At 40.4% G+C, this 26,943-nt stretch overlaps 1 protein-coding gene across 3 annotated transcripts; it reads right to left on the reverse strand.

Annotated features, from left to right (window-relative positions):
- Positions 1–11,171: 11,171 nt before the first annotated feature.
- LOC134801119 (uncharacterized) lies at positions 11,172–25,759 on the reverse strand. Of its 3 annotated transcripts, XM_063773652.1 has the most exons (13): positions 25,615–25,759; positions 23,959–24,081; positions 22,954–23,053; positions 22,663–22,760; positions 22,298–22,437; positions 21,436–21,610; positions 20,727–20,909; positions 19,818–19,968; positions 18,614–18,785; positions 15,452–15,584; positions 13,971–14,095; positions 13,065–13,162; positions 11,172–11,630 (listed from the first exon to the last, which is right to left on the reverse strand). In XM_063773652.1, exons 1-13 carry the CDS (start codon positions 25,696–25,698, stop codon positions 11,539–11,541), a joined length of 1,674 nt encoding a protein of 557 aa, XP_063629722.1. In that variant the 5' UTR covers positions 25,699–25,759; the 3' UTR covers positions 11,172–11,538. The 3 variants fall into 3 exon arrangements, with proteins under 3 accessions (XP_063629722.1, XP_063629723.1, XP_063629724.1); XM_063773653.1 differs by lacking the exon at positions 13,065–13,162; XM_063773654.1 differs by lacking the exons at positions 13,065–13,162; positions 13,971–14,095.
- Positions 25,760–26,943: the final 1,184 nt, after the last annotated feature.

The raw sequence follows: 26,943 nt of genomic DNA on the forward strand, positions 1-26,943 counted from the left end.
GTACATAGATAGAAATTAATAATTTATGAATTGCTAGTCAAGTTTTTTTTGGAATTATTTGTCTTAAATAAAACAATATAGTAAACATACAAAATATATAGGTATATAAAAAAACATAGGTACAAAAATAACTTACATATATCTAAATATTAAAATATTTTAATCTAAAAGAGTTGTACCGGGTGCAAAGGTGCCCATCACACTTGCCGCGTTACAACGTTGGATAGCGGTGGCCAAAACAAACAAGCAAACAATATATAAATAAACCAGAAATTATAATATTCGTTCTATTACGTTTGGGGAAATATGAATGTATGCCCATCCCAGAATAGAATACTATAGGAATACCGCCATATTTAAATAGCCTGCCACGGCAACCTGACCCGTATTCGCTTGTAAAATGCCGTCACGTTATAGGGGTTTAATGGTACTTATGACCTTGTCCAAGCACGGCAAATATGGGGTTTGTTATTCGCATCGCTTATAAAATCACGGCAAACATTTTCCTCGGCTAAGGTCTAGTCAAGACGAAAGTCTTTAATCAATGTGTGTTACCAGTGATGACTTACGGGTCCGAAACGTGGTCTTTCACTATCGGCCTCATCTCAAAACTCAAAGTCGCTCAACGAGCTATGGAGAGGGCTATGCTCGGAGTTTCTCTGCGTGATCGAATCAGAAATGAGGATATCCGTAGATGAACTAAAGTCACCGACATAGCCCACCGGATTAGCAAGCTGAAGTGGCAATGGGCAGGCCACATTGCACGCAGAGAAGATGGCCGATGGGGTCGAAAAGTGCTCGAGTGGAGACCACGGACTTGCAAGCGCAGCGTAGGACGTCCACCCACAACACAAGGACAGACGACCTTGTTTAGGCCGCCGGAAGACGCTGGATGCGGATCGCTTCCAACCGGTACGAATGGAGGTCCAAGGGGGAGGCCTATGTTCAGCAGTGGACGTACCGTCTTATGGCTGAGTTGATGATGATGAAGGTCTAGTGTGTAGTGAAGTGACCTTGCCTAAGATGAAGCTTTCATATCCAGATAAAGCTATTTATTTTTAGGGATGTTTTATACTGAAAAAACGAGCCTTAAGTATTGAGCGTTTTCTGGGACTGGGTTGACTTGACTTGTGTAACATGGTTCCATACTACTTACTTATTTTATTGTACAGGTAATTTTATCTTGCTACATTGACTTTCTTTTGCTAATGTTCAAAATTTATTTACATTTATTGAAACATTTAACAAATAAATATAAATATTGTATAACAAACTAAAAACTTATAAACTAAAAGTATCTAACTATTCTAAATTAATAAAAATAAAACATCCCTAAACCTAAACTACAATAAAAAATCACCCCTCGGCAAGGTCCCGTAGACGCTGGCAGCATTACCTCGCTGAATTGCAATGCTTATGCGTTGTGCGAGGAGGCTGCTAGTTGCTAATATCCTTTATATACCTACCTACATGCAAACTATTATCTATTATCTACCACGCGATGTCCATAAATTTGTACCTACCAAAGGTAAATAAGGTAAAGGGCCCCTGTTTCGGCAGGTTAAGGCTCTTGAGAGTGAGTTGAGAGTTTGTATATTTTTTTTAATATTACGAAGCATATCATTACCTTGAAAGCTTTTGAATAAGTTATATTAGTTCTTTGTTAACCATTTAATGTATAAACTGTAGGGTTTTAGTTGAAACTTTTTTTTATATGAATTTTGTCGTGAACCTCTTATTTGGCTCCCATTTCGTGATACAAATTTAGGTCAGCTCCTAAGTTCGTGAATTCGTGTCCCCTGTTTCGGCATAAAGTTTTCTTAGAGTAATTGGTGATAATTTGCTGATAATCATTTATATTTAACGGTCTTACCTACTTACGAATAATTGTATGGTCAAATTAAAAATAATATTTAAAAAAATGTTAAATTGAGTTTTTTGTACTCGTCGTCTTTAATGGTTGAATTAAGACTTTGTAAACCATATGGGTACTTTAATACGTGATTAAGAGCCAAACTATTTAAATAAAAAATATAAAAATATAAAAAATAAATAAAAAAAAATTAACAAAAAAATATTTACTATCTTATACGTTAAATATAAACATACACAAAATAAATCAAATAAATTGAATAATAAATAAAATTGTGCTAGTAGTTAATATGAGAATATACGTGGAATATACCTTAAATTTTTTAACTCGGGTCACCTTCAAACTCGTTTTATGAGAATTCTAGTGAAAAAAACATATACCGAATTTCGCTCATACGAATCTTCATGAAATACATTAATTGTTTACTAATTTGTTTTTTTAATTATCTTCGTTGTTATATTTAAAAACAAGCACTCAAAATGTATCTAGAAAATCCTTGATTCGTTAGTGGCACGAAATAGGAGACACACGAAAAATAAAATGACCGCTATTTCGTGAATCGATTTATTGCAATTTTAGTTAATCTTTTTTCTTGTCAAATCAATTACTAAGGAACCCACAGAAACACTCCCAAAATCTTTTATTCGAATGGGTTTAGCTTTTCCTTCCTATAAGCTTAACAAGTGAGAGCGCGCACCTTACGCCTAAAAAAAGTGCACGCATACAACACAGCTGAGGGCCTACCGCGAACCACGTTCGACGTGTTGCCCCTCTGTCGCACTTGTAAATTTGTACGTAAGTGCGACAGGGAGGCAACACGTCGAACGTGGTTCGCGGTAGGCCCTCTGTTCGCGGCCGTCTGACAGTTTCGACCGTCGTATTACTCTCAGTTTAATTACTAAAATATTGGTTATTCTTTTATTGAAGAGATTAAATAATACAGATTTTTTTCATATGTATAATTTGAATAAAAAATATTTGAATTCCTTATTATTTGCGCCAGAAACAAAACTAACGAAATAACGTACTAACACGAACTTGGGGCCGTTTACCTTATCTGTCTTGAATATATTGGGATGGGTAGGAATGGTAGGATAGAAATTAGAAAATTGTATGATAACTTTGGGATATTTAGGAACAAACATGCGAGATACATTGAAAGGATAAAAAAATCTAAAACGTTTGAAAACTTTGGGACATTTAAATTGGAAGTGCTCGTGAATCTAAATGTTTTTTTTTGTTTGAAAATTGGAATGATTTTGAAAATAGAAATTCGTTAAGGATGACTCACGCTAGTCCAGACCGTGCCCGGGCCGGAGCTACCGGCCGGATCACCGTCAGCCGTCATAGGGCACGGACCATCGGAGTCATCCATTATTGTAGTTCACACTAGAAATTATTCGTTCTTTACTATTGCTTCGTGGGCTTCGTGAACAGTCCAGATGCAAGTTCGCCTCCGCGGTGACTTCAATTTCACGCTGCCGAGACATCTCACTCATACGAGTTTGAGGAGCGTTTGCATTATGACACTACTGTACAACTACTAACACTACTTGTACTGGGTATTACACAATTTCTAAATAATAAATAAAAGTTTTGATTGGTTAAAATGAAATTATAAATCTATAGACATGTCATACATCTTGCATTAGACAATATTTGACATTGTCAACATGCGCGCTGTACAGTTGAGTCGCTGGCGGCTGGTACAGAACCCTATTACTAAGACTCCACTGTCCATCTCTCCGTCTGTCTGTCTGTCACGCGACTGTCTGCCCGATTCGAGCTTTAAGATACGTCAATTAATAGATTTAGAAACGATATGGAATGTGTCAGTGTCAAAAGTGACGTTTTTGTTTGAAGAAACTTCACATTTGACACTGACATATCTAATTCATATCGTTTCTAGATCTATTAATTGACGTATCTTAAATTTCGAATCGGGCCGTGTATCTCATGAACCGTGATAGCTAGACAGTTGAAATTTTTACAGATGATGTATTTCTGTTGCCGCTATTACAATAAATACTAAAAAGCACGGAACCCTCGGTGGGCGAGTTCGTCTCGCACTTGTCTGGTTTTTTTTGTGTCCAACTTCTATAGTTATTCTATGTAGTTCGTTCGTAACATTGTGGACGATGAGGAAAGGTCACTAAATTATTTACGAACTTAAGAATGCCCTTTGGTCAACTAAGCGCTCTCATCTGGCTAACTATCCTAATTCACGACTCACTGCCAACGCCGCAAACTAAATAAATAATTAGGGAGCTTATTTCCGACTGTGACAGATAAAGCAACAAAGTGTATGAATGTTACGGGTGTCGTAACAGACCGCGTCGGAAAACCTAGTAAAGCCTACCGGCTCAATTCGGAAAATTAATTAGATATCTACTAGACTTCAACAAGTAACGATACGGATAATTTAAAGATATTTGTAAGATAGATATGTCAAATTTGACGTTTCCGCGATTCTGGAGGTCCTCTTGAACGATTTCGACAAGTTATGACTTAGATATCCAAGTCACATCTAGTCGATATCTAATGTAGATCTAGTTAAACTCTAAATCGTCTCAAGATCTTGTGATTATCTCGAAATCCGAATAGGCCTGTCAGTCTATACTCTGTATTTTTAGGTATTTAAATAAAAGTAAATAAAATCTACCCTCAAATGGCTCGTTAAGCCAGTTGAGGGTAGCTGAAAACATTACATGATCAAATAATGTAGGTTAAAGTTAGGTCGTTCCGTGACTGATCAGGCGATTTTGTATTTGTTTGGTTAACCAATAAATGTTATAACTACCCGAAAATGTACAAATTATTTGTTTACTTTTATTGAAATACCTAAAGATACAGGATTAGATGTGTCAGTGTCAAAAGCGACGTTTTCGTTTGAAGAAACGTCACATTGGACACTGACATATCTAATCCATATCGTTTCTAGATCTATTGATTGACATATCTTAAAGTTCGAATCGGGCCGTCAAACACTACCAATGTGCTTGAACATGCTTCGTTTAATAATTTTACTAATATTATTCTTTTAGACAAATTACCCAATTAGTTTACTGTAGTGTTCTACAAGTGTTCAAAAGGGGATTAACTATTCATAACTTCAATTACTGAGTATTACACTAACACTTAGTTTTTAATATTAATTGTTTATCTTTATTCAAGTCAATCTAGGCGGGCTCCAACCCTACGCCTCTGACATGAGAAGATTTAGCCCTATATGGGACCGGCAACAAACTCAGAGGGACAAATCTTTTCAAAACAACACATAACACATCCTTTCTTTATTTCACAAAAGTAAGCTTCTAATGAAACATAAGAAATCAAAATAACGCTTGAAATAAAACACTTAGCTAAATGGTTAAAGAACGCGGGATTCTATAAGCTATCAGAATAATCCTTCAGGTATAAGCCTTCAGGAACGTGGCGAGTTAGGCACGAGGTTGGCTAACGAGTACGTCCGATCTCTAGCGCGGCCCGATCAAGAAGAACTACCCGCGGCGGAGCCACACTGCTCCCGCCTTCAAGTCAAGTTGGCAAACCTGCTCGACCAGTCTACCAACATAACAAAAAATGCCAACTCGTGCTTACGCTCACCCAAGAGAAACCTCTTGACGTTCCAAAGCCTTCTACCTGTCATTTTAGTTCAACAACAACCCAATAGGTGGCGTTACTCTCTACGCAACTTTATTTCAACAATGCGCCAATAGACGTCGTTACTCTCTACGCAACTTTATTTCAACAATGCGCCAATAGACGGCGTTACTCTCTACGCAACTTTATTTATTTCGTTACAACCAACTAATACGTAGCTCAACACTGCTAATCGATTTTATACAGGCGTCTAAAATAATGAACTATAACGCTGCAATACGTCTTTCTGGTGTCAGGTTCCTACATATAAATATTTATATCACATAACAATGAACCAAATAGGATGCCGCTCAGTATAAGTTGTACAAACAGCAACACTCCTAACTGTACATCGGTGGACAATATTACAAAAGGCACAAGGTCCACCGACTCCACCGATGTACAGTTAACAGTGTGGACGATGGTACGTGGTAGGCCCGTTGAGTCCCATCAGTTACGGAACCCTAAAATAGTAATTATTTGATCCCTTATGGACAGAGGGGTTATATTTGTTGTATAACGTACTCGTATAATTTTCTTTATGGGTTAACATTCAAACGAATTCAAAGGAATGGAAACGGAATTCAATTATTTGAATAATAATTTCATTTAGAAAATAGTTGTTTTTCAAGGCTGAATTAGATTTGGAAATTTCTAAACGATCTAAACCAAATCAGCCTTATAGCCTCTTTTCTAAGTTTTTCAGATTTCCTTAAAATCACAAGCCATGTAGGTTCACGAAGTTAGGTTCAGTTCATTTTGAATACCTTGCCCGCTTAGTTACTTCTGCTGCTGAATGTATTTTGATCAATAAATAACAGATATTAAATATCGAATGCTCCTCGTATGCTCTTTATGTGAATTTAACATTTTTCTTAACTTTCTTACTATCGACTGTCATTTACCGAACTCATGGTAGAGTTACTAGTGCGAATACTTACTTACTTGCCCGTTCAAACGCAGCACCACGCTATATTCGGGCCCGCTCAGTTGTCTCAAAGCTTTTTAACATATTGCTGTACGTCTCATATCATAATCATGTTTATTCGTGCTTAAAACTTGTGTTTGGCCAATATTGTGCTTTATATAAGACAAGAATAAATATGTCGCCTGATATTTTCATATTAACGGACTCCCAGCCTAAAGCAAAGACGCTTTCCACATGGATTTTCGTACATTAACCCTCCTGTTGCTTTCTCTATTGCACGCGCATAGTTATATTGTTGTCAAACTCGCACTGGGTGAAGGGGTAGTTGCACACGATGAAGCGTGATTTAACCTTCTTCACACTATAGACGGGCGGGCGGCACGCGTACGGCGCCCGCACCTTCCCCGCCACCCTTAGTCGTCCCGCCCCGTCGCCCCCGTACCGCGCAGGCGAGGATTCAGTTAAGCGGTCGGTCTATAGGCGAGAACTGAGACACCAGCGCCCCGCTCTCCCACCTTCGTCACCGGGCACGGCATTCTCCTGCCAGCTATGCGGTCGCGGCTGCCGCTCTCGCATTGGACTTAATAGTCATTTGCGGAAGTGCCGCACTCTTATGGACGCCGTTTAAACCATCATCTTATTGATGTTACAGGCCACTGATGATGACAAACACATAAGTCAAAATGACAGATAAAGACAAACGAGCGTTTATGAATAAGGGGGTAAGTAGGTACAAAGCGCGTAAAAGTTTCTTATCATTGTTCTATGCTACTCTGGCTCAGGTACTGAGTTATTGTAAGTTAGGTATCTCAGGTTTATAAAAGTTGTAACCAAAGTGACTCGCCCGCGCCGCGGACGCCTGCGGGCGGACACCGCGCGCCGTAATCTACTTACAACTTGTCTTGTTACCGCGACTGCGGTACTAGCCATGCCGACACCGCTTGCAGAAATAGTATGCCTGGGTCATACACATTTTAAAGTATGCTTAAAGGATGACTCACGGCCTGGGATGGCCAAGGATGGCCCAAAATAACAGTCGTGTTCGGGCCGAGGCGTCCGACATATCATTGTCTATGATGGCTGCTCGGTGATCACGTGGTGCTTCCATAGAAAACGAAGCGCCGGAAGCTCCGGCCCGATCCCGGTCCGGTCTAGCTTGAGTCATCCTTTAATCTGATGATGGACACAGGAGGTGACCGTAGGAATTAGGTGATAAAACAACCTAATTATGTTTGGGTTTGTTAGAATCGTCTTGATGCATAGAGGTACAATAATAGAGATGAAACGGGGGAGGGGCCAAACGACCGAACGAGATGAACTTATGGAACTTTCAGTATATTAGCATTTTATATTCTGTACTAGTTTATATTATATAGTATTATTCCAAGCTTAACAACGTAACGGCTTAATAAAACAATATGGCTAATACAGTGTACCAACGTACGATGATTGTAATATTAGTTCTAATGACAGTGCGTAGGGCTGATATATGTTATCTGTGACTCTTAGCTTTTGCCTGTCAACTTGTGAAGTATGGCGGCTAAATGAGAAACTTTTTGTAAAACGAATATTAATTATAAACCTGTCAAGAAGAACATCGTCTTTATATTTGAAAGCAGCACAATAATCCCCAGAACAAGGCTCACAGGGTGGGCTTTCAAGTAGGAGTAGCAGAGAAAGCGGTATTGCTTGTCCTTGTCACAGTCTCACTTTTTGTTTGTTCCCCACCATAAATTTAGTATGGTTTATGGTGGGCAACAAATAACCCGACCGAATTACGTAGATTGTTTTTGGTCTTCGAGCAACACCGGCTTCCGACACATCGGAAGGGAGGGGCCCAAGCGATATCTCACCGTACAAATCTTTCTGCCATTTTTCGCGGGGGGAAAGGTGCACACAGTCGCACTTCTCACACACTTACATACAAAATCCAATCTGTAATGACGACACAAATACATAGAAAATGACACACGTCAAAGACAAATCTTGCAAACCTCGATCTCTTTTTGTGTACGGACGATTCGCAAGTGTCACAACACGCACACTGACACATTTTCGTCGAAGTGTTCTGACAGATGAGAAGTCGCATTTGTCGCTCGACCGATCCGCAATTTGTACTGGGCGAGTAAAATCAATAAATCCAACAATTACATGAGACTAAAATATAATAATTGTGTTTAAATGTAATTAAACGTATGATATGTAAAAAAAATATTACAAGTGTTATATTACTCTTTTTACGACAAAAAACCGGGCAATTAGGCATTTTTTCTGCTGCTGTGTTCACGCGCGCGTCTGGTCTCGGTCTAGTGGAAATCCGAGCGCAACTAGTTTTATTACCCGCGCTAGATCAATTGATCTTGTACCTAGGCAGAGGGGAAATAGTGCGAATGCCGCCTCCCTTCCGTGTTGCTCGAAGTTTTTGGTATGTTGTCAGGAATGTTAAAACGTGTTTTTAATATTGTCGCATTGCGTATGTTTTGTCCCTCACGGAGGCACGCGTATACCACTTCTATAGGATGCAAACTTCTATGAAATTATGACGTATAAATGACACTTGCACTGCGTGGGCTGTCAAATCCGCTGCAGACTATTCTTGGTCTGACTCTAGTTGCCTTTTTAAAGAAACAGTCAGCGATAAAAACTTGTATCAAAAATTATTTGACCAAAAACTTAGGTTATTTACTTTAATGTTCTATTATTTCGTGACATAGGTAGTTCAAGATATCCAAATGATAATAAAACAGCCCCCAATAGGCACTCCCCATTTTGACGTGCAAAGTGACGTTGACGCACGTCAAACTGTTAATTAAGCACGTGTCGTTGACAGGGATCTAAACGTTAATTTGAGGCAGTGACGCTATAATTGTATGTCATTTAACTTGTTGATAAAATATCAATAGTGCTTTGAGCTACTTACTTGACTTCGGGAGAGGTAATGAATATTATGAAATTAGCTGTGTTTATGTGTGCATGTGCAATTAAAAGGTATGTGTGAAGAAATGGGCTGGAAATGTTACGAAAATCAGAGATGATAGATGGAGTGCGAGAAAATTACACTGGCACCCTCGCGAGGTGACAAGACCAAGACGCCGCCCAAAACGAAGTTGGGTAGGTGATATAGCGAAGATAGCTGGAAATACATGGACTCGACCAGCTAAAGACAGAGATCATTGGAAGGGCTTGGAGGAGGCCTTTGCCCAAAAATGGGTACCTCACCTAGATAAATGTTAGCGTAATATTTTGTGATTATGAGTGAAGTTCCCAATCCACATTAGGTTAGCTTGGGAACTATAGCCCAAACTCTCTTGTCCATCGACAAAATGTTTAGCAATGGGATTTATAAAGATGACTCACGCTAGAACGGCCCGGGTCCGGGCCGAGGTGTCCGACACTTTATAGGGCCTAGCCAAGATGCCAATCGTTTGCGCTACGACAGCGAAACGCTATTTGTCTCTCTATCGCACTAATATGTAAGAGTGATAATATGTGAGAGACAGAAAGCGTTTCGCTGTCGTAGCGCAAACGATTGGCATCATGGCTACGGCCCCTAATGTGTCGGAGGCTCGGCCCGGACCCGGGCCGTTCTAACGTGTCTCATCCTTAAGCATTGGCTGATGATGTCGGCTATCAAAGACCTATAACTGGCTTAAATTACGGAAATTAACCTGAAACAGTCCCTTATTTTCAGGAATGATGGATAAGCATTTTCTTTACAACATATTCACATAAGAATATACCTTTACTCGTATATATAAACGGAAGCTTACATAAAATAATCTTACAACGCTAATTGCTCCGGCAGCGGAAGGGTTGAAGCGCAATAAATCAGAATTAGGCGGAGATGGAAACGCGCGCAAATTGGACCTGGCAGCGAAACTGTTAAGATCTCAGTCTGGATATAATACCTTAGGATTCCTTACGACAAGTTCTAAGGTTATTTTATTATGTGACATAATAATATATTGCCGTACTAAGACTTGTATAAATAAACTGTGTAAAAAAAGTGTAACATATTTGTAAAAAAGTTAACATACAGGACATACAGATATTAAAGCTTACTCGTGTAGGTAGCCTAAAACTAGCTAAATACCTGATCCATATATCATACCTATCGTGCGTGGATTTATAGTTCGTAGGTTTCTAATAGAGCCCGAGCTAATCCTATTGTCTATTGTTAAGTAAAACCGCTCGTGCCACGTGCCACAACCACCTGCATAAAAAGTACAGTACTTCGGTTACTGAGTGCCGGCGAGTCGAACACTACAGAACCAGTCTAAAATGTTTCATCGAGATGCGTAACAAAGGCGCGTTATCGGAGAGCGCACCTACACTGGTTTTTTTAGCGTTGGACTAGCCCGCGCTCAGGTGCCAAATAGAATAATTATGACCCTCTTTTGCAGGTAAGTAGCACGTGCGGTTTTACTTAACAATAGACAATAGGATTAGCCGCCGGGCTCTATTACAAAGCTACGAATTATACCTACTGTCCGGTTCGAACGTTAAGATACGTCAATTAATAGAGCTTGAAACGATATAGATTAGATATGTCAGTGTCAGAAGTGACGTTTTATTTTGAAAAAAAACGTCACATTTGACACTGACATATCTAATCTATATCGTTTCTAGATCTATTAATTGACGAACATATCTTAAAGTTCGAATCGGGCCGCTACTTTACGGGGTGAACTAATGATGTAAGTAATATAATTTTAATTAAAAAACAAGTCGGGACAAAAATATTTAATGGACGCAATAGAATAGTCGATTATGCAAATAATATAATTATGTTTAAATTCCATATTTTAATAAATTATGTTTAATGTACATATAAAAGTCGATTAATCACAAAATGGCTAGCGACAGTCGCCACACCCACGGCAAATGTTTATAATCGTATGTTTATTATAAAATATTTATTTTTAATGATATTGATGAGATTTTAATAACAAAACTTCCGTGAGACACAGACATATTAAATATATTAAGAACGGGTCACTCACGTAATTTAAGTCGAAAAACGCTCGACATGTTTCACTCCCGTTGTGAGTGGCCCGTTCTTAATATATATTTGATATTGATGTGTTTATAACTTTTATAAGTAACGTTTGGCCAGCACAATGCGGCTGGCTGGCAAGCGGCAGTCTTGCAGCTGGTGAACGCGGTCGCTTCGCTCGTAGGCCGGCTCTGAAACGGAGAAAGTCTGAATTAAGGATGACTCACGCTAGACCGGACCGTGCCCGGGCCGAAGCGTCCGACGTGTCATTTTCTATGAGGGCTGATCGGTGATCACGTGGAGCTTTCCATAGAAAACGAAGCGCCGGAATCTCCAGCCTGGTCTAGCGTGAGTCATCCTTTAAGATGTCAATTCATCCCAAGTGTCAAATATTTCGTATGGGAATTTCAGATACAAGTCAGCACGAGTTCCCGTTACAAGAATGACGTAAACAGCGCGCCAAGCGGGATGTTTTGGAAACTCAAAATCTCATACAAAATGAGACTCGCAAACGCGTAGGTCACGTCACGCTAGAGAAACAAATTTACACTAGGGCTGACTAGGGGTAATGAATTCTTTGAAAGGGAGTTTAAATAGGGTATCAATATGTATATTGAGAGGGTATGCGTTGTTAATTTTTTAGGGTTCCGTACCCAAAGGGTAAAACGGGACCCTATTACTAAGACTCCGCTGTCCGTCCGTCCGTACGTCCGTCTGTCACCAGGCTGTATCTGTTGCCGCTATAACAACAAATACTAAAAACAGAATAAAATAAAGATTTAAGTGGGGCTCCCATACAACAAACGTGATTTTTGACCGAAGTTAAGCAACGTCGGGCGGGGTCAGTACTTGGATGGGTGACCGTTTTTTTTTGCCGTTTTTTGCATTATGGTACGGAACCCTTCGTGCGCGAGTCCGACTCGCACTTGCCCGGTTTTTTTTTAACAAGCAGAATCGTCAGCGTACGATGCTATTAAGTGGAAAGAGTGAGTGAGTGAGTTCATGTCTCACCCAAGGCAGTAATTTTTCCAAGGCAGTAGTCTTTCAAACATTTTTATGCTGAAAACTGTCATTTGTTAACTTACCGGCAGCGAGAGCGCGCAGGGCTAGAATCGCACCGTCTCGGGTGAGAGGCGCCTCCAGGGTCTCAGAGATGTGGGAGAACCAGCGGGCTTCGGTGCACCTGACATGTTTCAGTTCAGATACATTTGTTAACTTACCGGCAGCGAGAGCGCGCAGGGCTAGAATCGCACCGTCTCGGGAGAGAGGCGCCTCCAGGGTCTCAGAGATGTGGGAGAACCAGCGGGCTTCGGTGCACCTGACATATTTCAGTTCAGATACATTTGTTAACTTACCGGCAGCGAGTGCACGCAGGGCTAGAATCGCACCGTCTCGGGTGAGAGGCGCCTTCAGGGTCTCAGAGATGTGGGAGAACCAGCGGGCCTCGGTGCACCTGACATATTTCAGTTCAGATACATTTGTTAACTTACCGGCAGCGAGTGCACGCAGGGCTAGAATCGCACCGTCTCGGGTGAGAGGCGCCTCCAGGGTCTCAGAGATGTGGGAGAACCAGCGGGCCTCGGTGCACCTGACATATTTCAGTTCAGATACTTTTGTTAACTTACCGGCAGCGAGAGCGCGCAGGGCAAGAATCGCACCGTCTCGGGAGAGAGGCGCCTCCAGGGTCTCAGAGATGTGGGAGAACCAGCGGGCTTCAGTGCACCTGACATATTTCAGTTCAGATACATTCATTGAAATGTAATAGATCGGTTCATTTGAATGAAATGATATTAATACGCTAATTTAGTAGAAAATAAAATAACAATTAAAAATTACAACTAAAAATAATTAACAATAAAAATTGTTACAACTAATTATAACTAAAAATTAAAAACAAATTACAATTAAAATTACAAATTTTACATGTCATAGGTAGGTGTCTTATAAGTCTTATAACGCGTAAGGGGCTATTCATAAATTACGTCATTTCAAATTACTTCCGGGTCTGGACATCGGATGATGGTAGCATGACGTAGGAGGAAACGGGGTCAATCGAAGCATGATTTTTGGATGATTTTAGGGGGTGGGGGGGGGGGTCAGAAATCGTCAAAAATCGATGACGTAATTTAATCTGGCCGTGTAGCCAACCTGCCAATCGCTAACGCTCCATAGCGATCGAAACGCAACTGTCACTGTCGCACTTATAAGGAAGAGTGAAACAGCCGTATTCGAACAATGAGATACGTCAGTTAATAGATCTAGAAACGATATGGATTAGATATGTCAGTGTCAAACAAGTGTCAAAATTGACGTTTCTTCTAACAAAAACGTCACTTTTGACACTTGTTTGACACTGACATATCCAATCCATATCGTTTCAATATCTAGTATTTGACGTATCTCATTCGATCGAATATGGCTGATAGAGAGACACAAAGCGTTTCGTTGTCGAAGCGATAGCGATTGTCACCTTGGCTAGGCCGGCTTGATCCGCTACTTTTGACGTTGACTGTACAAAAGTTAATACTCACGCCGGGCATGGATCAGCAGGGACCAGCATGTTCACCGGTAGAGGAGAGAGCTCCTTTATATGTGGCTGTTGCACTGTGTATTTCTTACGCCAAGTGCTTAGGCTCTTCTTTTGGGCCTTGCGCTCCTAAAGACAGTTTACTTTTTGCATTCCCGTTTATTATACAGGTTGGCCATAAAATAAGTGCATTCCCGTTGCCAGGGAGGTTTTGGGATTATACTGAGCAACTTTTACTATGGGATCAACCCCGTAGTCGCGAAAAAAAATTTGGCTGTTAAGTAATTCATACTGGTCCATTTTCTATGGGAGGGTAAAATTTTTTTTTCGCTATTTCGGGGTTGGTCCCGTAGTAAAAGTTGCTCAGTATGATCCCAAAACCTCCCTGTCAATGGGAATGCACTTATTTTTTGGCCACCGTGTATTAGCCAGATTTTTTTTAACAAGCAGAGACGTCTGCGAACGATGCTATTAAGCTTAGATTAAATTTAAAAGTGGAAAAATTACTGCCTTGGTTGAGGCTTGAAGACCCGGCCTCTGGATCGATACTCCAGCGTTCTGCCATCTGAGCACCAAGACCTCATTCATAGCCAGCAAATTTTTCCACCATATATGGGTCTAGGCCCTAGACCCATTATGGTCTAGGGTCTAGGGGATCTAGATCTACCGCAAGAGCGTTACACTTCTTAAACGTAGGCAAGTGTTTTTCAATTTTAAATTAATTTAGTTATTATTGATTTTTTTCATGGCATATTTTTTTATTCAGAATGATTAGCTCTACCTACTTATCAGTCAAAAAACGATCTCAAAATTCACACACAAACGTCTTCCGACTAGCATGAAGATTATAATGACTGACAAAGACTGGTGTTGCTGGTGTCCACGGGCGGCGGTAATCGCTTACCGTCAGTCAATTAGTCTGCTCATTTGCCTCCTATATCGCTACACTTTATAAAACAAAGTGCCCCGCCACGTCTGTCTGTTTGTGTGTAAACACGATAAACTCAAAAACTAAACGGATTTTCATGCGGTTTTTACCTATCAATAGAGTGATTATTGAAGAAGGTCTAGGTGTATAGTTTGTTAAGGTTTTGTGTCTCTATAATCAAGGAGCTCGGAGTAACCACCAGGCTCTCAACCACATGTCTCTCCTACTCTCCGTACTTGAGTTCTTCGGGCACATAGCCAGGAAGACTGGAGACAACCTGGAAAAGCTAATGGTCACAGGTTCGGTGGAAGGAAAGAGAAGGGGCCGCAGTCCTACGCGATGGTCCGACCAGGTTAGCAAATCGCTATCCATGAAGGTCCATGATGCCTTAGAAGTCGCAAGGGATCGGATAGGCTGGAAATCTGCGATCCGGAATCATGTGCTCCACTGTTAGCACTAATAGGAGGTCACGCTCAGCACTGAGGAGAACGAAGCAAGGAAAGGTTTTGTGTAACCCGTGCGAAGCCGGGGCGGGTCGCTAGTCATAAAAAGCTTACCAAATAATAGGCAGTTTCAATGAGTTCTTTAGTTTTCTCGTTAATGAGACACAGCGTCAGACCGAGCTGGTGCAAAGATGGCTGCTTGTCTCCTAGAAGGTTCTGGAACGGCTCCAGGGAGAGGTCTAACATTCTAGAACGAAAATAAAATTGCTATTAGTACCTTATAAAATGCATGTACTTACCTAGACCAAAGATATATGTAACTCTATATAAGATAGGTAAAGTCTAAGGAAAAAACGTGCCTCGGAAATCAAGAAAAAGTCCTTCTCGAATAGATGGCGTCACACCTTTGGTCTATACTCGGCTAGATGGCGTTGACGACACCGTTTGATATTTAACAATTTTAACACATATCAGTGAAAGAACACGGGGTCAAAGTCATATAAAAACAATAAAAAAACATTTATCCATATTTAAATACATTTTTTGATATTTTTATACATTTTCATTTTTAGTTTTAATCGTGTGTCGATAGATGGCAGTAAAATTACTGTGACTACCAAATTTACTATGACAGTAACCCTCTATACTATCTATTCTTTTTGCCTAGACTTAAGGGGCTACCCGGAGTCTTCCTCGATTTTTGAGAAGTTTTGAATCGTATCTCGTACTTTTGCAGTACAGATAGAATTATAAGGCAAACGGCTAACAGTTCTTCAATCTTTTATTTTGTCTACGCCGAGATTGACTGAAATAGCAAGACAAGTTCTTACGTTTCCGTGAAAATACGATGGAAAATAATGATGTACTAGGTACATCTGTATATAATGATTTTACAATTAGGTGACTAGCCGTATTCTATTTACATGCATGATGTGTTTACAATAACAGACATAACTACTACTACTAAACTAATGACTAATGATCTCGCGCCATCTGTCGGTGACTGACGGCACTAATGACTGATGATAATGACGATTGATGACTGGACCTTAGGGCCGTAGGTTCTAATCTATTCCTAGGCTACACATGGTGCGCAAGTAGGGTTGCCATACGTCCGGATTTGTCCGGACATGCCCGGATTTTTGACCCTTTGTCCGGATTGCGGCCGAACTTCGCATGTGTCCGGATTTTTAGGAATGACCTTATAAAAATAAAATGCGCGCCCGGGGAGGGTGCTACGGGATCGGGCGAAGGGAAAGGGAAAAGTAGGTCCAGGATACAGTACACCGCAGAGAGCAGCGCGCCGCCGGGACGTCGTTCAAGTTACGCCAAATCTCTACTACTAGAAATGTCCGGATTTTTAGGGTGATGTCCGGATTTTTATCAGGACATTTAATTCTTCCATATGGCAACCCTATGCGCAAGGCGCTGAAATTACGTGTATTTCCTTCACCGAAAAGCAACTGGTAAATATCAAATGATATTTCGTACATAAGTTCCGAAAAACTCATTGGTACCTTGGAGCCGGGGTTTGAACCTGCGACTTCCGGATAGAAAGTCGCACTCTCTTACCGCTAGGCCACCAGCGCTTGTGTTTTATATTGTTTCATTTATTTTTCGAAAACAGTAGACCGGTTTAAAGGATGGCTCACGTTAGACCGGGCCGTGTCCCGGCCGGAGCTTCCGGCGCATCGTTTTCTATGGAAAGTATCACGTGATCACCTGTCATGTCCGTGAAGCTCCGGCCCGGAATCTTTAAAATGTTCTTAACTAGGTATTGTTGGCGGGGTTTTGAACGTGCCCTAACTGACAGCGTAGCTGTCATCGGGCCAATCTGTCAAGATGGCTTCCTGCGAAAAGGACGGTAGCGTCGGTCTCGGCATTGTCGTACATTCAGTAGGTACAAGAATAAATCGTTTACTCAAGACCTAGTGCGTTTCCCTGTTATTAGTATTGACATTTTCGTCTTCCGAACCCAGTTTTTGTAAACCAACGGTTAAAATCATTGACATCAGACGTTGTCTTATTGGCTGTGCCAGAGTAAGGTAAACGTACTGGTGCTCGACGCGGTCCCAGTACATGTCATCTTGAAACTTAAGTCATTGTCAATAGAGGTGACAGCAAGGTGTGATCTATTGGGCATTAGCATGTCGAGCACTAGTACGTTTACCTTATACGAATATTATCACATATTTAAATGTACTTACGTAAGTACCAACATTGAATTGACGATATCCGTATACAATTACCTGAAAGCTTCACATTTATGTCCTCATTGTCAATATCTAATATTGAATTCATGTCAGTTAGGTTCCTTTGCATTTGCAAAGGAGCCGGTGTACCAAGACATGTATCTAAATAGACGACCCATTTACCGCATACGCATTGCAACATAAGAACATGTTTTCAATGACGTAGCCGACGTAACTAGTTAAATATATCATTTTTTATTACCCAAAGACGTGTTAACAGGTTAATTAGATTTCTATTTTTGTGAATTTATTATTAAGCTTTCCTGCGATATTTTTAAAGTTGTACAAACGAGTAAATATATTTACAGTACCTACATATAGTAGTGCTACTTTCCCTCACTAGTGCGGGAATAAGCACTTCCCGTTCCTTTCCTACATTTTACGAATACGAGTCGGAGAATTATATGTCCACGGTACAGTCATATTGAATATTGATCGGTGTCGTGGTTAGATGGGCTAATTCAGTTATAATGGATTAAGTTTACAATGGGTAATTGATCGCGCACGCACTTAGCGTACAGTCGGCTGGGGAATACGTCGCCATTATGCGAGTAGGTACAGTCAAGAACAGCTGCCGTAGTTGTGAAAGGATGACTGGATTTGGCTTTGGCTGGGAAAATTATGGAACTAGCGTTGTTTTCTGTAATATCACATGTTTCTCCATGTTCCAATTTGATCAACGGTTTAAGGATGGATGACTCACGTTAGACCGGGCCGTGTCCGGGTCGGAGCTTCTGGCGTATCGTTTTCCGTGGAAAGCATCACGTGATCGCCTGTCATGCCATAGAAAAGTAAGCGTTGAAAGCTCCGGCCCGAACACGGCCCGGTCTAACGTGAGTCATCCTTAAGCGTGAAGAAGTACTTGCTCGGAAAACGTATAAAACTCAAAAATGCGCGTTTTCTCAGAGATAAGACCTAGATCGATTTTCGCTGCCATTAGCTTGGTCAAACCCTAGCAGATTTGCCGATTCGTAGGCAAACGTGTGGTATATTACAATAATTAGTAAGATTAAATATAAGTAACCTAAAAATGTCGCTGATCTTATCCATGTTAGTCTCCAAAAGCTTGGTTTTCTCTCTGTCCTTCATCCGCTGTGTTTCCGTCCTGCTCTTCACCTCTTCCAGCTTCTGTGTCAGTTGCTCTAGGTTCTCTCTCTGTCGCACTTCCACTGACTCGTTAAAATCTTTACGATCAGCTGGAAAGATATTTTTTGTGTAATATTTCTAGTTAATTTAATAGGTCCAGTTTAATCCAAAATAAATGAATTGTATACCTAAATACTTCATGAGTGTGATTATAAAATTGTAAGGCAAATGAAAAATCAACCCAATCCAATTGCCATATGTATTTTACACACTGCATTTTTCAGTCTAGAGCCCTGAAAAGGTTAGGGCTGTATTCAGGGCAGGGTTTAGATACAGTCTGACAATTTTCGTTAGTAGTTAAAGAACGGCAAATTTAAAAGAATTAGGGTTATCGTCCCGTAGAAAATTTTAATTGCGCCTTTTTCTCCTGACAAAGTTGTTTGACAGACTATCTTAGTGGACGCTTGAACGGGGCTTTGGAGAGGCCGATAGCCTAGATATACAGTGACCAACTTAAATGACCTAATACTTGAATTAAGAATATACTTTTTCAACAAAAGTTCCGTGAGACACAGATATATTAAATATATTAAGAACGGGTCACTCACGTATTTTAAGTCGAAAAACGCTCGACGTGTTCCACTCCATAATCAGTACATGTCGAGCGTTTTTCGACTTAAAATACGTGAGTGACCCGTTCTTAATATTTAAGAATATAATTATCTATTGACTTTACACATCACCTATTCGGAAAAGGATTTTTCTTCCCTGCTAGGAGGGATCAAACTGGCACTTTTCTTCTCTGCTAAGAGGGATCAAAGTGGCACATTTATGTTCTAGGATTTTTTTTTGCATTTTTTTAGTGTAAACAATATTTTGAAACATAATAATTTCCTAATAGATGATGTGAAAAGCAGTATGTGTCACATATTAGCAAAATGATTTCTACTTTGGGCATTAACACTTGAATCTCTCACTATGCCTGAGCATAGTGATCCTGCGATTCTATTTTAGAACCTTATATCCCAAATATATGAATACCTTCGCTTCATTCAGGATTTAATGTACGCCCTCGCCGTAAATATGTAATTTTGCTCCCTTGTGACACAATCTAGTATTTTGACTTTTGACAATTAATTTACCGATTTCCTGTCGAAGCCTACCGAGCTCCTTGCTCAATACGATATTTTCCGCACAGAAATCTGTGAGTAACCGATAGACGGCAAAGTTCTCTTGTTCTGTCTTCTCGAATGCTTCTATTATCTTCTGCGCGTTTGTCTCCTGGGCGTAGTTCTATAAATAATAATAATAATTTCAGCCTATATACGTCCCACTGCTGGGCACAGGCCTCATGCGCGAGAGGGCTTGGGCTATAGTCCCCACGCTAGCCCAATGCGGATTGGGGAATTCACATACATACACCTTTGAATTTCTTCGCAGATGTATGCAGGTTTCCTCGCGATGTTTTCCTTCACCGAAAAGCTAGTGGTAAATATCAAATGATATTTCGTACATAAGTTCCGAAAAACTCATTGGTACGGGCCAGGATTTGAACCCGCGACCTCCGGATTGAAAGTCGGGCGTCATATCCACTCGGCCACCACCGCTTCGGGTGTAGCTCTAAAAAAGAATAAACAGTCAGCAGCAGAATAGCTGAAAATACAGATGTGCAAGTTGCAGAGAGTTTCCAAAAACGTTAGAAAATTGGAAATTTAAAGAAAATTTCACAGGGAACAAAAGTAACTTTCATTAATGAAATGGAAAATGTCGATTCCCATACAAAATTTTACAATGTTTACGAAGTTTTTCCATGAGAAAATTTGGCAATTTTGGTACCTAGCACACGCAGTGCTAGTGTTATTTTAAACGTCAAACGTCTATGAAACTGTGACGTACTTACTCGTATAAATAACACTTGAACTGCGTATGCTACAAAATCGTTGCAGACTTTTCTTGGCTAGGCCATAGGCTCTTGAAGATACCTAATTTCAAAGTATCTAATAAATTAGCTAAATGGTAATAATCAATTTTTGCTTGTAAAACACCCTTACCTCTATATCTTTAAGCAGATTGGTGTGGTAGTCCAACTCCTCCTGCCACTGCTCTTCTTTCTTCCTCTGCATCTCCTCTTGCTTTATCTCCACACTCTCGTTGACTCTCTTCACCCCCTTCGCGGCCAAGAACTTGTACGTTTTTATCTCGTGGTCATACGCTTTTTGGAGGTCTCGCATTTCCTGAAATAATAAATCATCGCCTCAGATCGCCATGTGACCAGCCCTATCAAAGCAAGTCAAATATATCCTGTCAACCTTTATAGAGTCTGTGCGGAAAGAGAAGAGTCGTGAAATGTATGGAGCCCAATACATTCCACGACTCTTCTCTTTCCGAACAGACTCTAATGGCAAGTTTACGTTACGCTTTACGGACTTTACCTATTACTGTAGAATTATTATTTCAGGAGTAGGTTTAGTTTAGAGGAAATTATCGTTTGGATAACCACATCGTCGTTTATTTATTAATTAAACATTATCATTATTGCCCCCTCTGTCTATTAACAGAATAGAATTTAAAATTATCGTTTGCGCTTAAAAACCGTGGTTTGGTGCTCCATTCGTCCCGCTGGACGTATCCACTGACGAGGGCTCGAACAGGTCTTTGAGGAACTTCTTGCCTTTACAGAGGACCGGCGTCATCATCTTAGAGCTGTTCTAGTTGAAGACTCCATACTGACCCCTGTTTCAAACATGATAGAGTTCAAACCTGCACTTGGATCGTCTGTTCCACTCGCCCTTTCTCCGTCAAAGACCGTAGCTTGGTGCACCACTCGTCCCGCTGGTCGTATGCCACTGACGAGGATTCGAACAGGTCTGTAAGGAACTTCTTTCCTTTGCAGAGGGCTGATAACATCTTAGACCAGTTCTGGTTGAATATGGCCCTGCGGATGGAGATGAGAGAGACTGATCACACGAAGGCCAATGATAGAGGACCTTAACAACTAGTTGACACCTATTTAAGTTCAGCGGAAATTTATGGTTTCGGAGAAATTAGTAACTACCAACGGTTTGATACGTACGTAACATCGTGTAAATTTTGTTCGGACTGAGAAGAGTCGTGTAATGTATTGGGCCCCATACATTCCACGACTCTAGTTTCCGTTTCCGCATACTCTGTGTATATTCGGATAGTGTCTGGTCCACATTAAGTAAATTTTGCACTACACTACGCTCAAAAACCCACATGGTTGACATAGACTGAATTGCTAGGTTTAATTGCGCCGGGAACGTTTCCCGAATGAATCCTCAATGGTCAAATATTAGCTATCGTATGGACTGATAAGATGGTGAGATGACTTGGACTTATATCGTGGCGACTGGCGGGAGCTTAAAGTCGTGACGAGTGGCAGAAGTCAGAGCTAGGAAGCCTTTGTCCTACAATGCGACACAATGTAGGCTATTAAAAAAGTACAACCTTCTGTGTTAAGGGGCCCATAGATTACCCGTTCGCCGGGCGTAATCAGCCTGTTATTCGCCACTGTTACCTTTTGCGATTAACTGACAGGCTGATATCTTCCGGCGAACTGGTAATCTGTGGGCCCCTTTATAATAAGCTTCTTAATTCCCACCTGTCCTTAAGCATATGTTCGATCTGTTCGCGTATCTGCTTGTTCTCATGCTGCACAGCGTTGAAACGGCGGTTGGCTGTCTCCAGCTTATTCTCTGTGGCCACCAAGCGTGTCTCTCCTTGTTGAGCTCTCTCTTTCAACTGAAATAAAAAGAGACCCGAGATTTTTATTTGCATTCCGTTACCATTTTTCTTAGACTATGTATGACGGCAACGGAATGAAAGAAATGAAAGATAATATTGGCAAAAGAACCTCCAAGTATTATAATCTGAAGAGCTCGTGATTCTGAGTATAAATTAAATCAAATCCGAAAAAATTCTCGGAGCAATCTCCTCGTAAGGTATATACTCGTAGAAGAAAAATACCTTTCCCATAGAAGTATTGACGCGGTTCTGCAGCTCTAGCAGGTTTTTATGGTCACGCTGAAGCAATCCTTCCAACTGCTCCATAAGGATTATACGTCCTGTCAACAGTACACTGCTGTTATGTATCGGTAGGAGATAAGAGGCTTCTCAAGGCACCCTTGAAACTTAGAGTTTATGTTCATTCTTTTTTTTTACATAAAATACGATAGGTAAAATTGGAAAATATGGTACATTGAATTGTGTATGATCATGTGTACAAATATCAGTATACTGGGGGTTCAGCATAGGTACCTTGACACTGCTGGTCCGTCTTCACCCTTAGCAATAAAGAGCGCTGTAGCTCCGCCTTCATTCGCTTTTCGTTCTTCTTATGCACACCAGTTGTTGCAATCTGAAAAAATAAAATTTTTCTTGGTCGCTTCGGAAATGTAATGTACTTTGCATGGTTTCCAAGATCCACCCTCAAAAAAAAAAAATTTTAATTTGATGGCCTGTAATGCGTATGACTTTAGAGCCAAGGTAAAAAGATGTGTATTCGGAATTATTGGACACGGTGTATGATAACACAATATTATGATGACTTAATTGATGTAAATAAATTATGTATCATCTTTTCTAACGGTTCTACTCTTCCGTTTCCATGTTACCTTCAAATCTTCATTCATGCTACGGTACTCTCACGTATCTTAAGTCGAAAACGCTGGACATGTTTCACTCCATACCGAGGAGTTTCATCAGGAGCTTACGTTGACGCAAGCTCCTGATGACACTCCTCGGTACGGAGTGAAACATGTCGAGCGTTTCCGACTTAAAATACGTGACCCGTTCTTAATATATTCTGTGTCTCACGGAACTGCTGCTGGTGCTGGTGACTGCTTACCATCAGGCGGGCCGTATGCTTGTTTGCCACCGATGTGGTATAAAAAAGTTATTAAAAAAGCTACGGTACTCCTCCCGTAGTTGATGAAGCAGGAGATCCTGTCTTCTGAACATCGGCTGAACCCTGTCGGTTGGATCGGTTGGTATTGGGACTGTTCTGTGGAAGTCCCTCCACCTTGAAGACGACACTCAGAATAATACTGGCACTGTTAACACTAGAAGTAGTACGTGTCAGTCCAAATTGGCGAGCAACTCGTTTAAAAAATGACTCACGTTAGACCAGGCCGTGGCCGGGCCGGAGTTTCCGGAGCTTCGTTTTCTATGGCAGCACCACGTGACGTGATCAGCCGTCATAGAAAATGACATGAAGGACGCCCCGGCACGGCCCGGTCTAGCGTGAGTCACTTAACTCTTTACCTTCAAATCTTCCTTCATACTGCGGTAGTCCTTACGAAGCTGGCGCAGCAGGAGGTCCTGTCTTCGGAACATCGGGTGCACACCTACTGTTCTGTGGGCCCGGTCTCGTTGTATTATCCGGAACTAGAAAAGCAAAGTAAGCAAGAATAAATACATAAGATCAATCCGGTTCGAAGGACCATATTTAGCCGCCGTGCAGATCAGGATCTCGACGACTCAAATAAAAAGCTTCGGTTTGAAGTAAACTATTATAATCTTCCAAAGTACTGGTTTACAAGGGTTTCTTAACTAAACGGATAAATGCAGAAGTGGTGGTTATTGTATGGAGGCTGATGAAAGAGTGATTTGCAATATTTGATCAGTACAAAAGGTGGTTTAAATTTATGTGCCTCTAATTGGCCGCGATACAGAGTATGTGGAGCGCTCCTATTGGTGCTTTATAGAAAAAGCTTCCGAATACTAGCCGAGCCCGACGGCTGCGTTAAGCTACTGCATTATGAATGTATTGAGATTTTATACAAATAAAAGGTTACGTTCGCAACAGGGGAGAAGACTATCTATCAGGTAAGACCGTCTACAAGCTCTTTCATCGCTTCTACCTCTTGCGTTTGTCCACATACTCCACTTACGGGTCGATAGAGGAGACAGAGCGAAGCTCTTCCTTTCTGACTGTATTAAGGGGCCCCACAATTACCAGCTCGCCGGACGATATCAGCCTGTCAGTTAATCGTAAAAGGTGACAGTTCCGAACAACTGAGAGGCTGATATTGTCCGGCGAACTGGTAATTTGTGGGCCCCTATAGACCCACTTTCCATTATAACACTTTAAACTTACTATTACTTACTTACTTACCATTATTTTATATAGGTAGGTATTTGACATTTTTTTTAAATCATTTATTTACATACAATATATATACAGTGGTACTACTAAACGAAATTAATAATAACTAGCTTAAATCTAAAATAGGCCCTTGAGGCATTGTACCAAAGATGCTGGCGGCATTTCCTCGCTGTATCGTAATGCTGATACGTTGTGCGAGGTAGCCGCCAGCTCTTCGGTCACCAGTTACGTCAACCAGACGCTTCGCGATTTCTGCGAACAACTTATGCGCACTGGGACCCCAAATTACTTTTATTACTTACCATTATTACCTAAATTATAAGCTGAAACCGTGAGGTTACTTTTGTAAGGTTGGGTGCCAATGCAATATTATGGTACCATCGACCTGATCTGACGATGGACACGGGAGGTGACGTAGGAACTCTATGGTAAAATTGATAAAACAAAGCAACCTCATTGAGTTTTGGTTTGTTGGAATTGTCTCGGTGAATATTAGTTGACAGTCTCATAAATTTACATAAAGCAAATGCTCTCTTCAAATTTATTCTAAATCTTGTAATTAATTTTTAAGTGGGACCCTACGTTTACTTTACTATATACATAATTATAAGTAGAACCGTAGGCTAGGCCGGCCTTGAGAGCATCTTGCGCGATCCAGGGTTAACCAACTAATTCGGAGTTAACCCTTTAGGTATACAGGGTTAAAACTATACTGTATAAACGGTTAACTCCGAGTTAGTGGCAACGCGCAAGTGGCCCTAAGAGGGTTAGTGGTTTGAAGAGGGGCGCGCACTTTAAAAATGGTTACGTACCTGTCTCTGTAGCATTAAATGCTCGTCTTCTTTCTTCTTCATGATCTCCTGGTCACTGATCTGTGTTTCCATCTGATTGTCCATCTTGATATAATTAAACGTAAAAAATGTGTACAAATTTTATATGACAATTTAACCTACTAGATTTTATTAAATGGTTTTGACTTATAGGTATGGTGGGTCGGGTAGACCGATGTAAATTGGATCACAGGGCTAATGGGATCAAGATACGTAGACAATTTTAGGAGTTGTGTAGTGTACCTACACTCTATGGTGTGACTGTAAATATTTATTGACTTTGAAAGAGCTCTTGAGGTCTTCCCTAAATATATTTTTTTTATTTTTTTATTTAATGAAACGAAAAATCAAAGTCAAAGTCAAAAATACTTTATTCATGTAGGGATAGTAACAAGCACTTATGAACGTTTTACATAATAATAATTATATTATCTTAAGCTAATTACCAGAGCAATTTATAGAAGTTAATATTATTCCATAGTAATATTGGATTATTATACAGATCAAATTTAATACTAAGAATTTCACAAAAAGATCATCAAACATAATTTTTTTTATAAAAAATACTAGTCTAGAATGTTTCTAGAATAAAATCTAAATGTCAGTAACAAATGTCAATAAAACTTAACAAAGAAGTACATACATCGAATTATCCTATATATAATTATTAATTTAACAATTCGCCGCTTTGCTACCGCCTGCCAACTCAGCTACCAAAGCTTTCTAGATGCGAGTGCATTTTTCCATTCCTTCCTTTTGATGACAAGTCTTAGGGAGACACATAGCAAGAAATCTTGCCCGAAGAGATGAATTTTTCCATTTTTCCTTTCGGTTAAAAATTTGCAATAAGGTTCGTTAAGCGCCACTTGCACCACTAACCCGGGGTTAACCGGTTAAACCGTTAACCCAGTGTCAAATGTACTGGTAACCATGGTAACTCCAGGTTTAACCGGTTATACCCGGGTTAGTGAATGGTGCAAGTGGCCCTCAACTTCGAATATCCCAGCACACCTTATCGCTTGCAGAACAATTTGCTTAAGATAAAATCTAGTTTTTTTTTTTATTAGAAATACCCTAGCATAGGTAATGGGTTCAGTGCGGGATGCAGAATGGGATACTACGGATAACTAGGGGGATTAAACCTTCTCTATTTGATCAGGGTCCGGTTTCAACCCGGATTAGTTGACCACCCTCACGTAATGACATTTTAACGTCGTCGCTTTATAGTACCTAGAAGTTTTGATATTTTTATTTATAAGGATACAAACTGCTACTTAACAAATTTTTAGGGTTCCGTACTTCAAAAGAAAA

The sequence above is a fragment of the Cydia splendana genome, chromosome 21 (genome assembly GCF_910591565.1).
Source record: "Cydia splendana chromosome 21, ilCydSple1.2, whole genome shotgun sequence".
Taxonomy (NCBI): Eukaryota; Metazoa; Arthropoda; class Insecta; order Lepidoptera; family Tortricidae; genus Cydia; species Cydia splendana.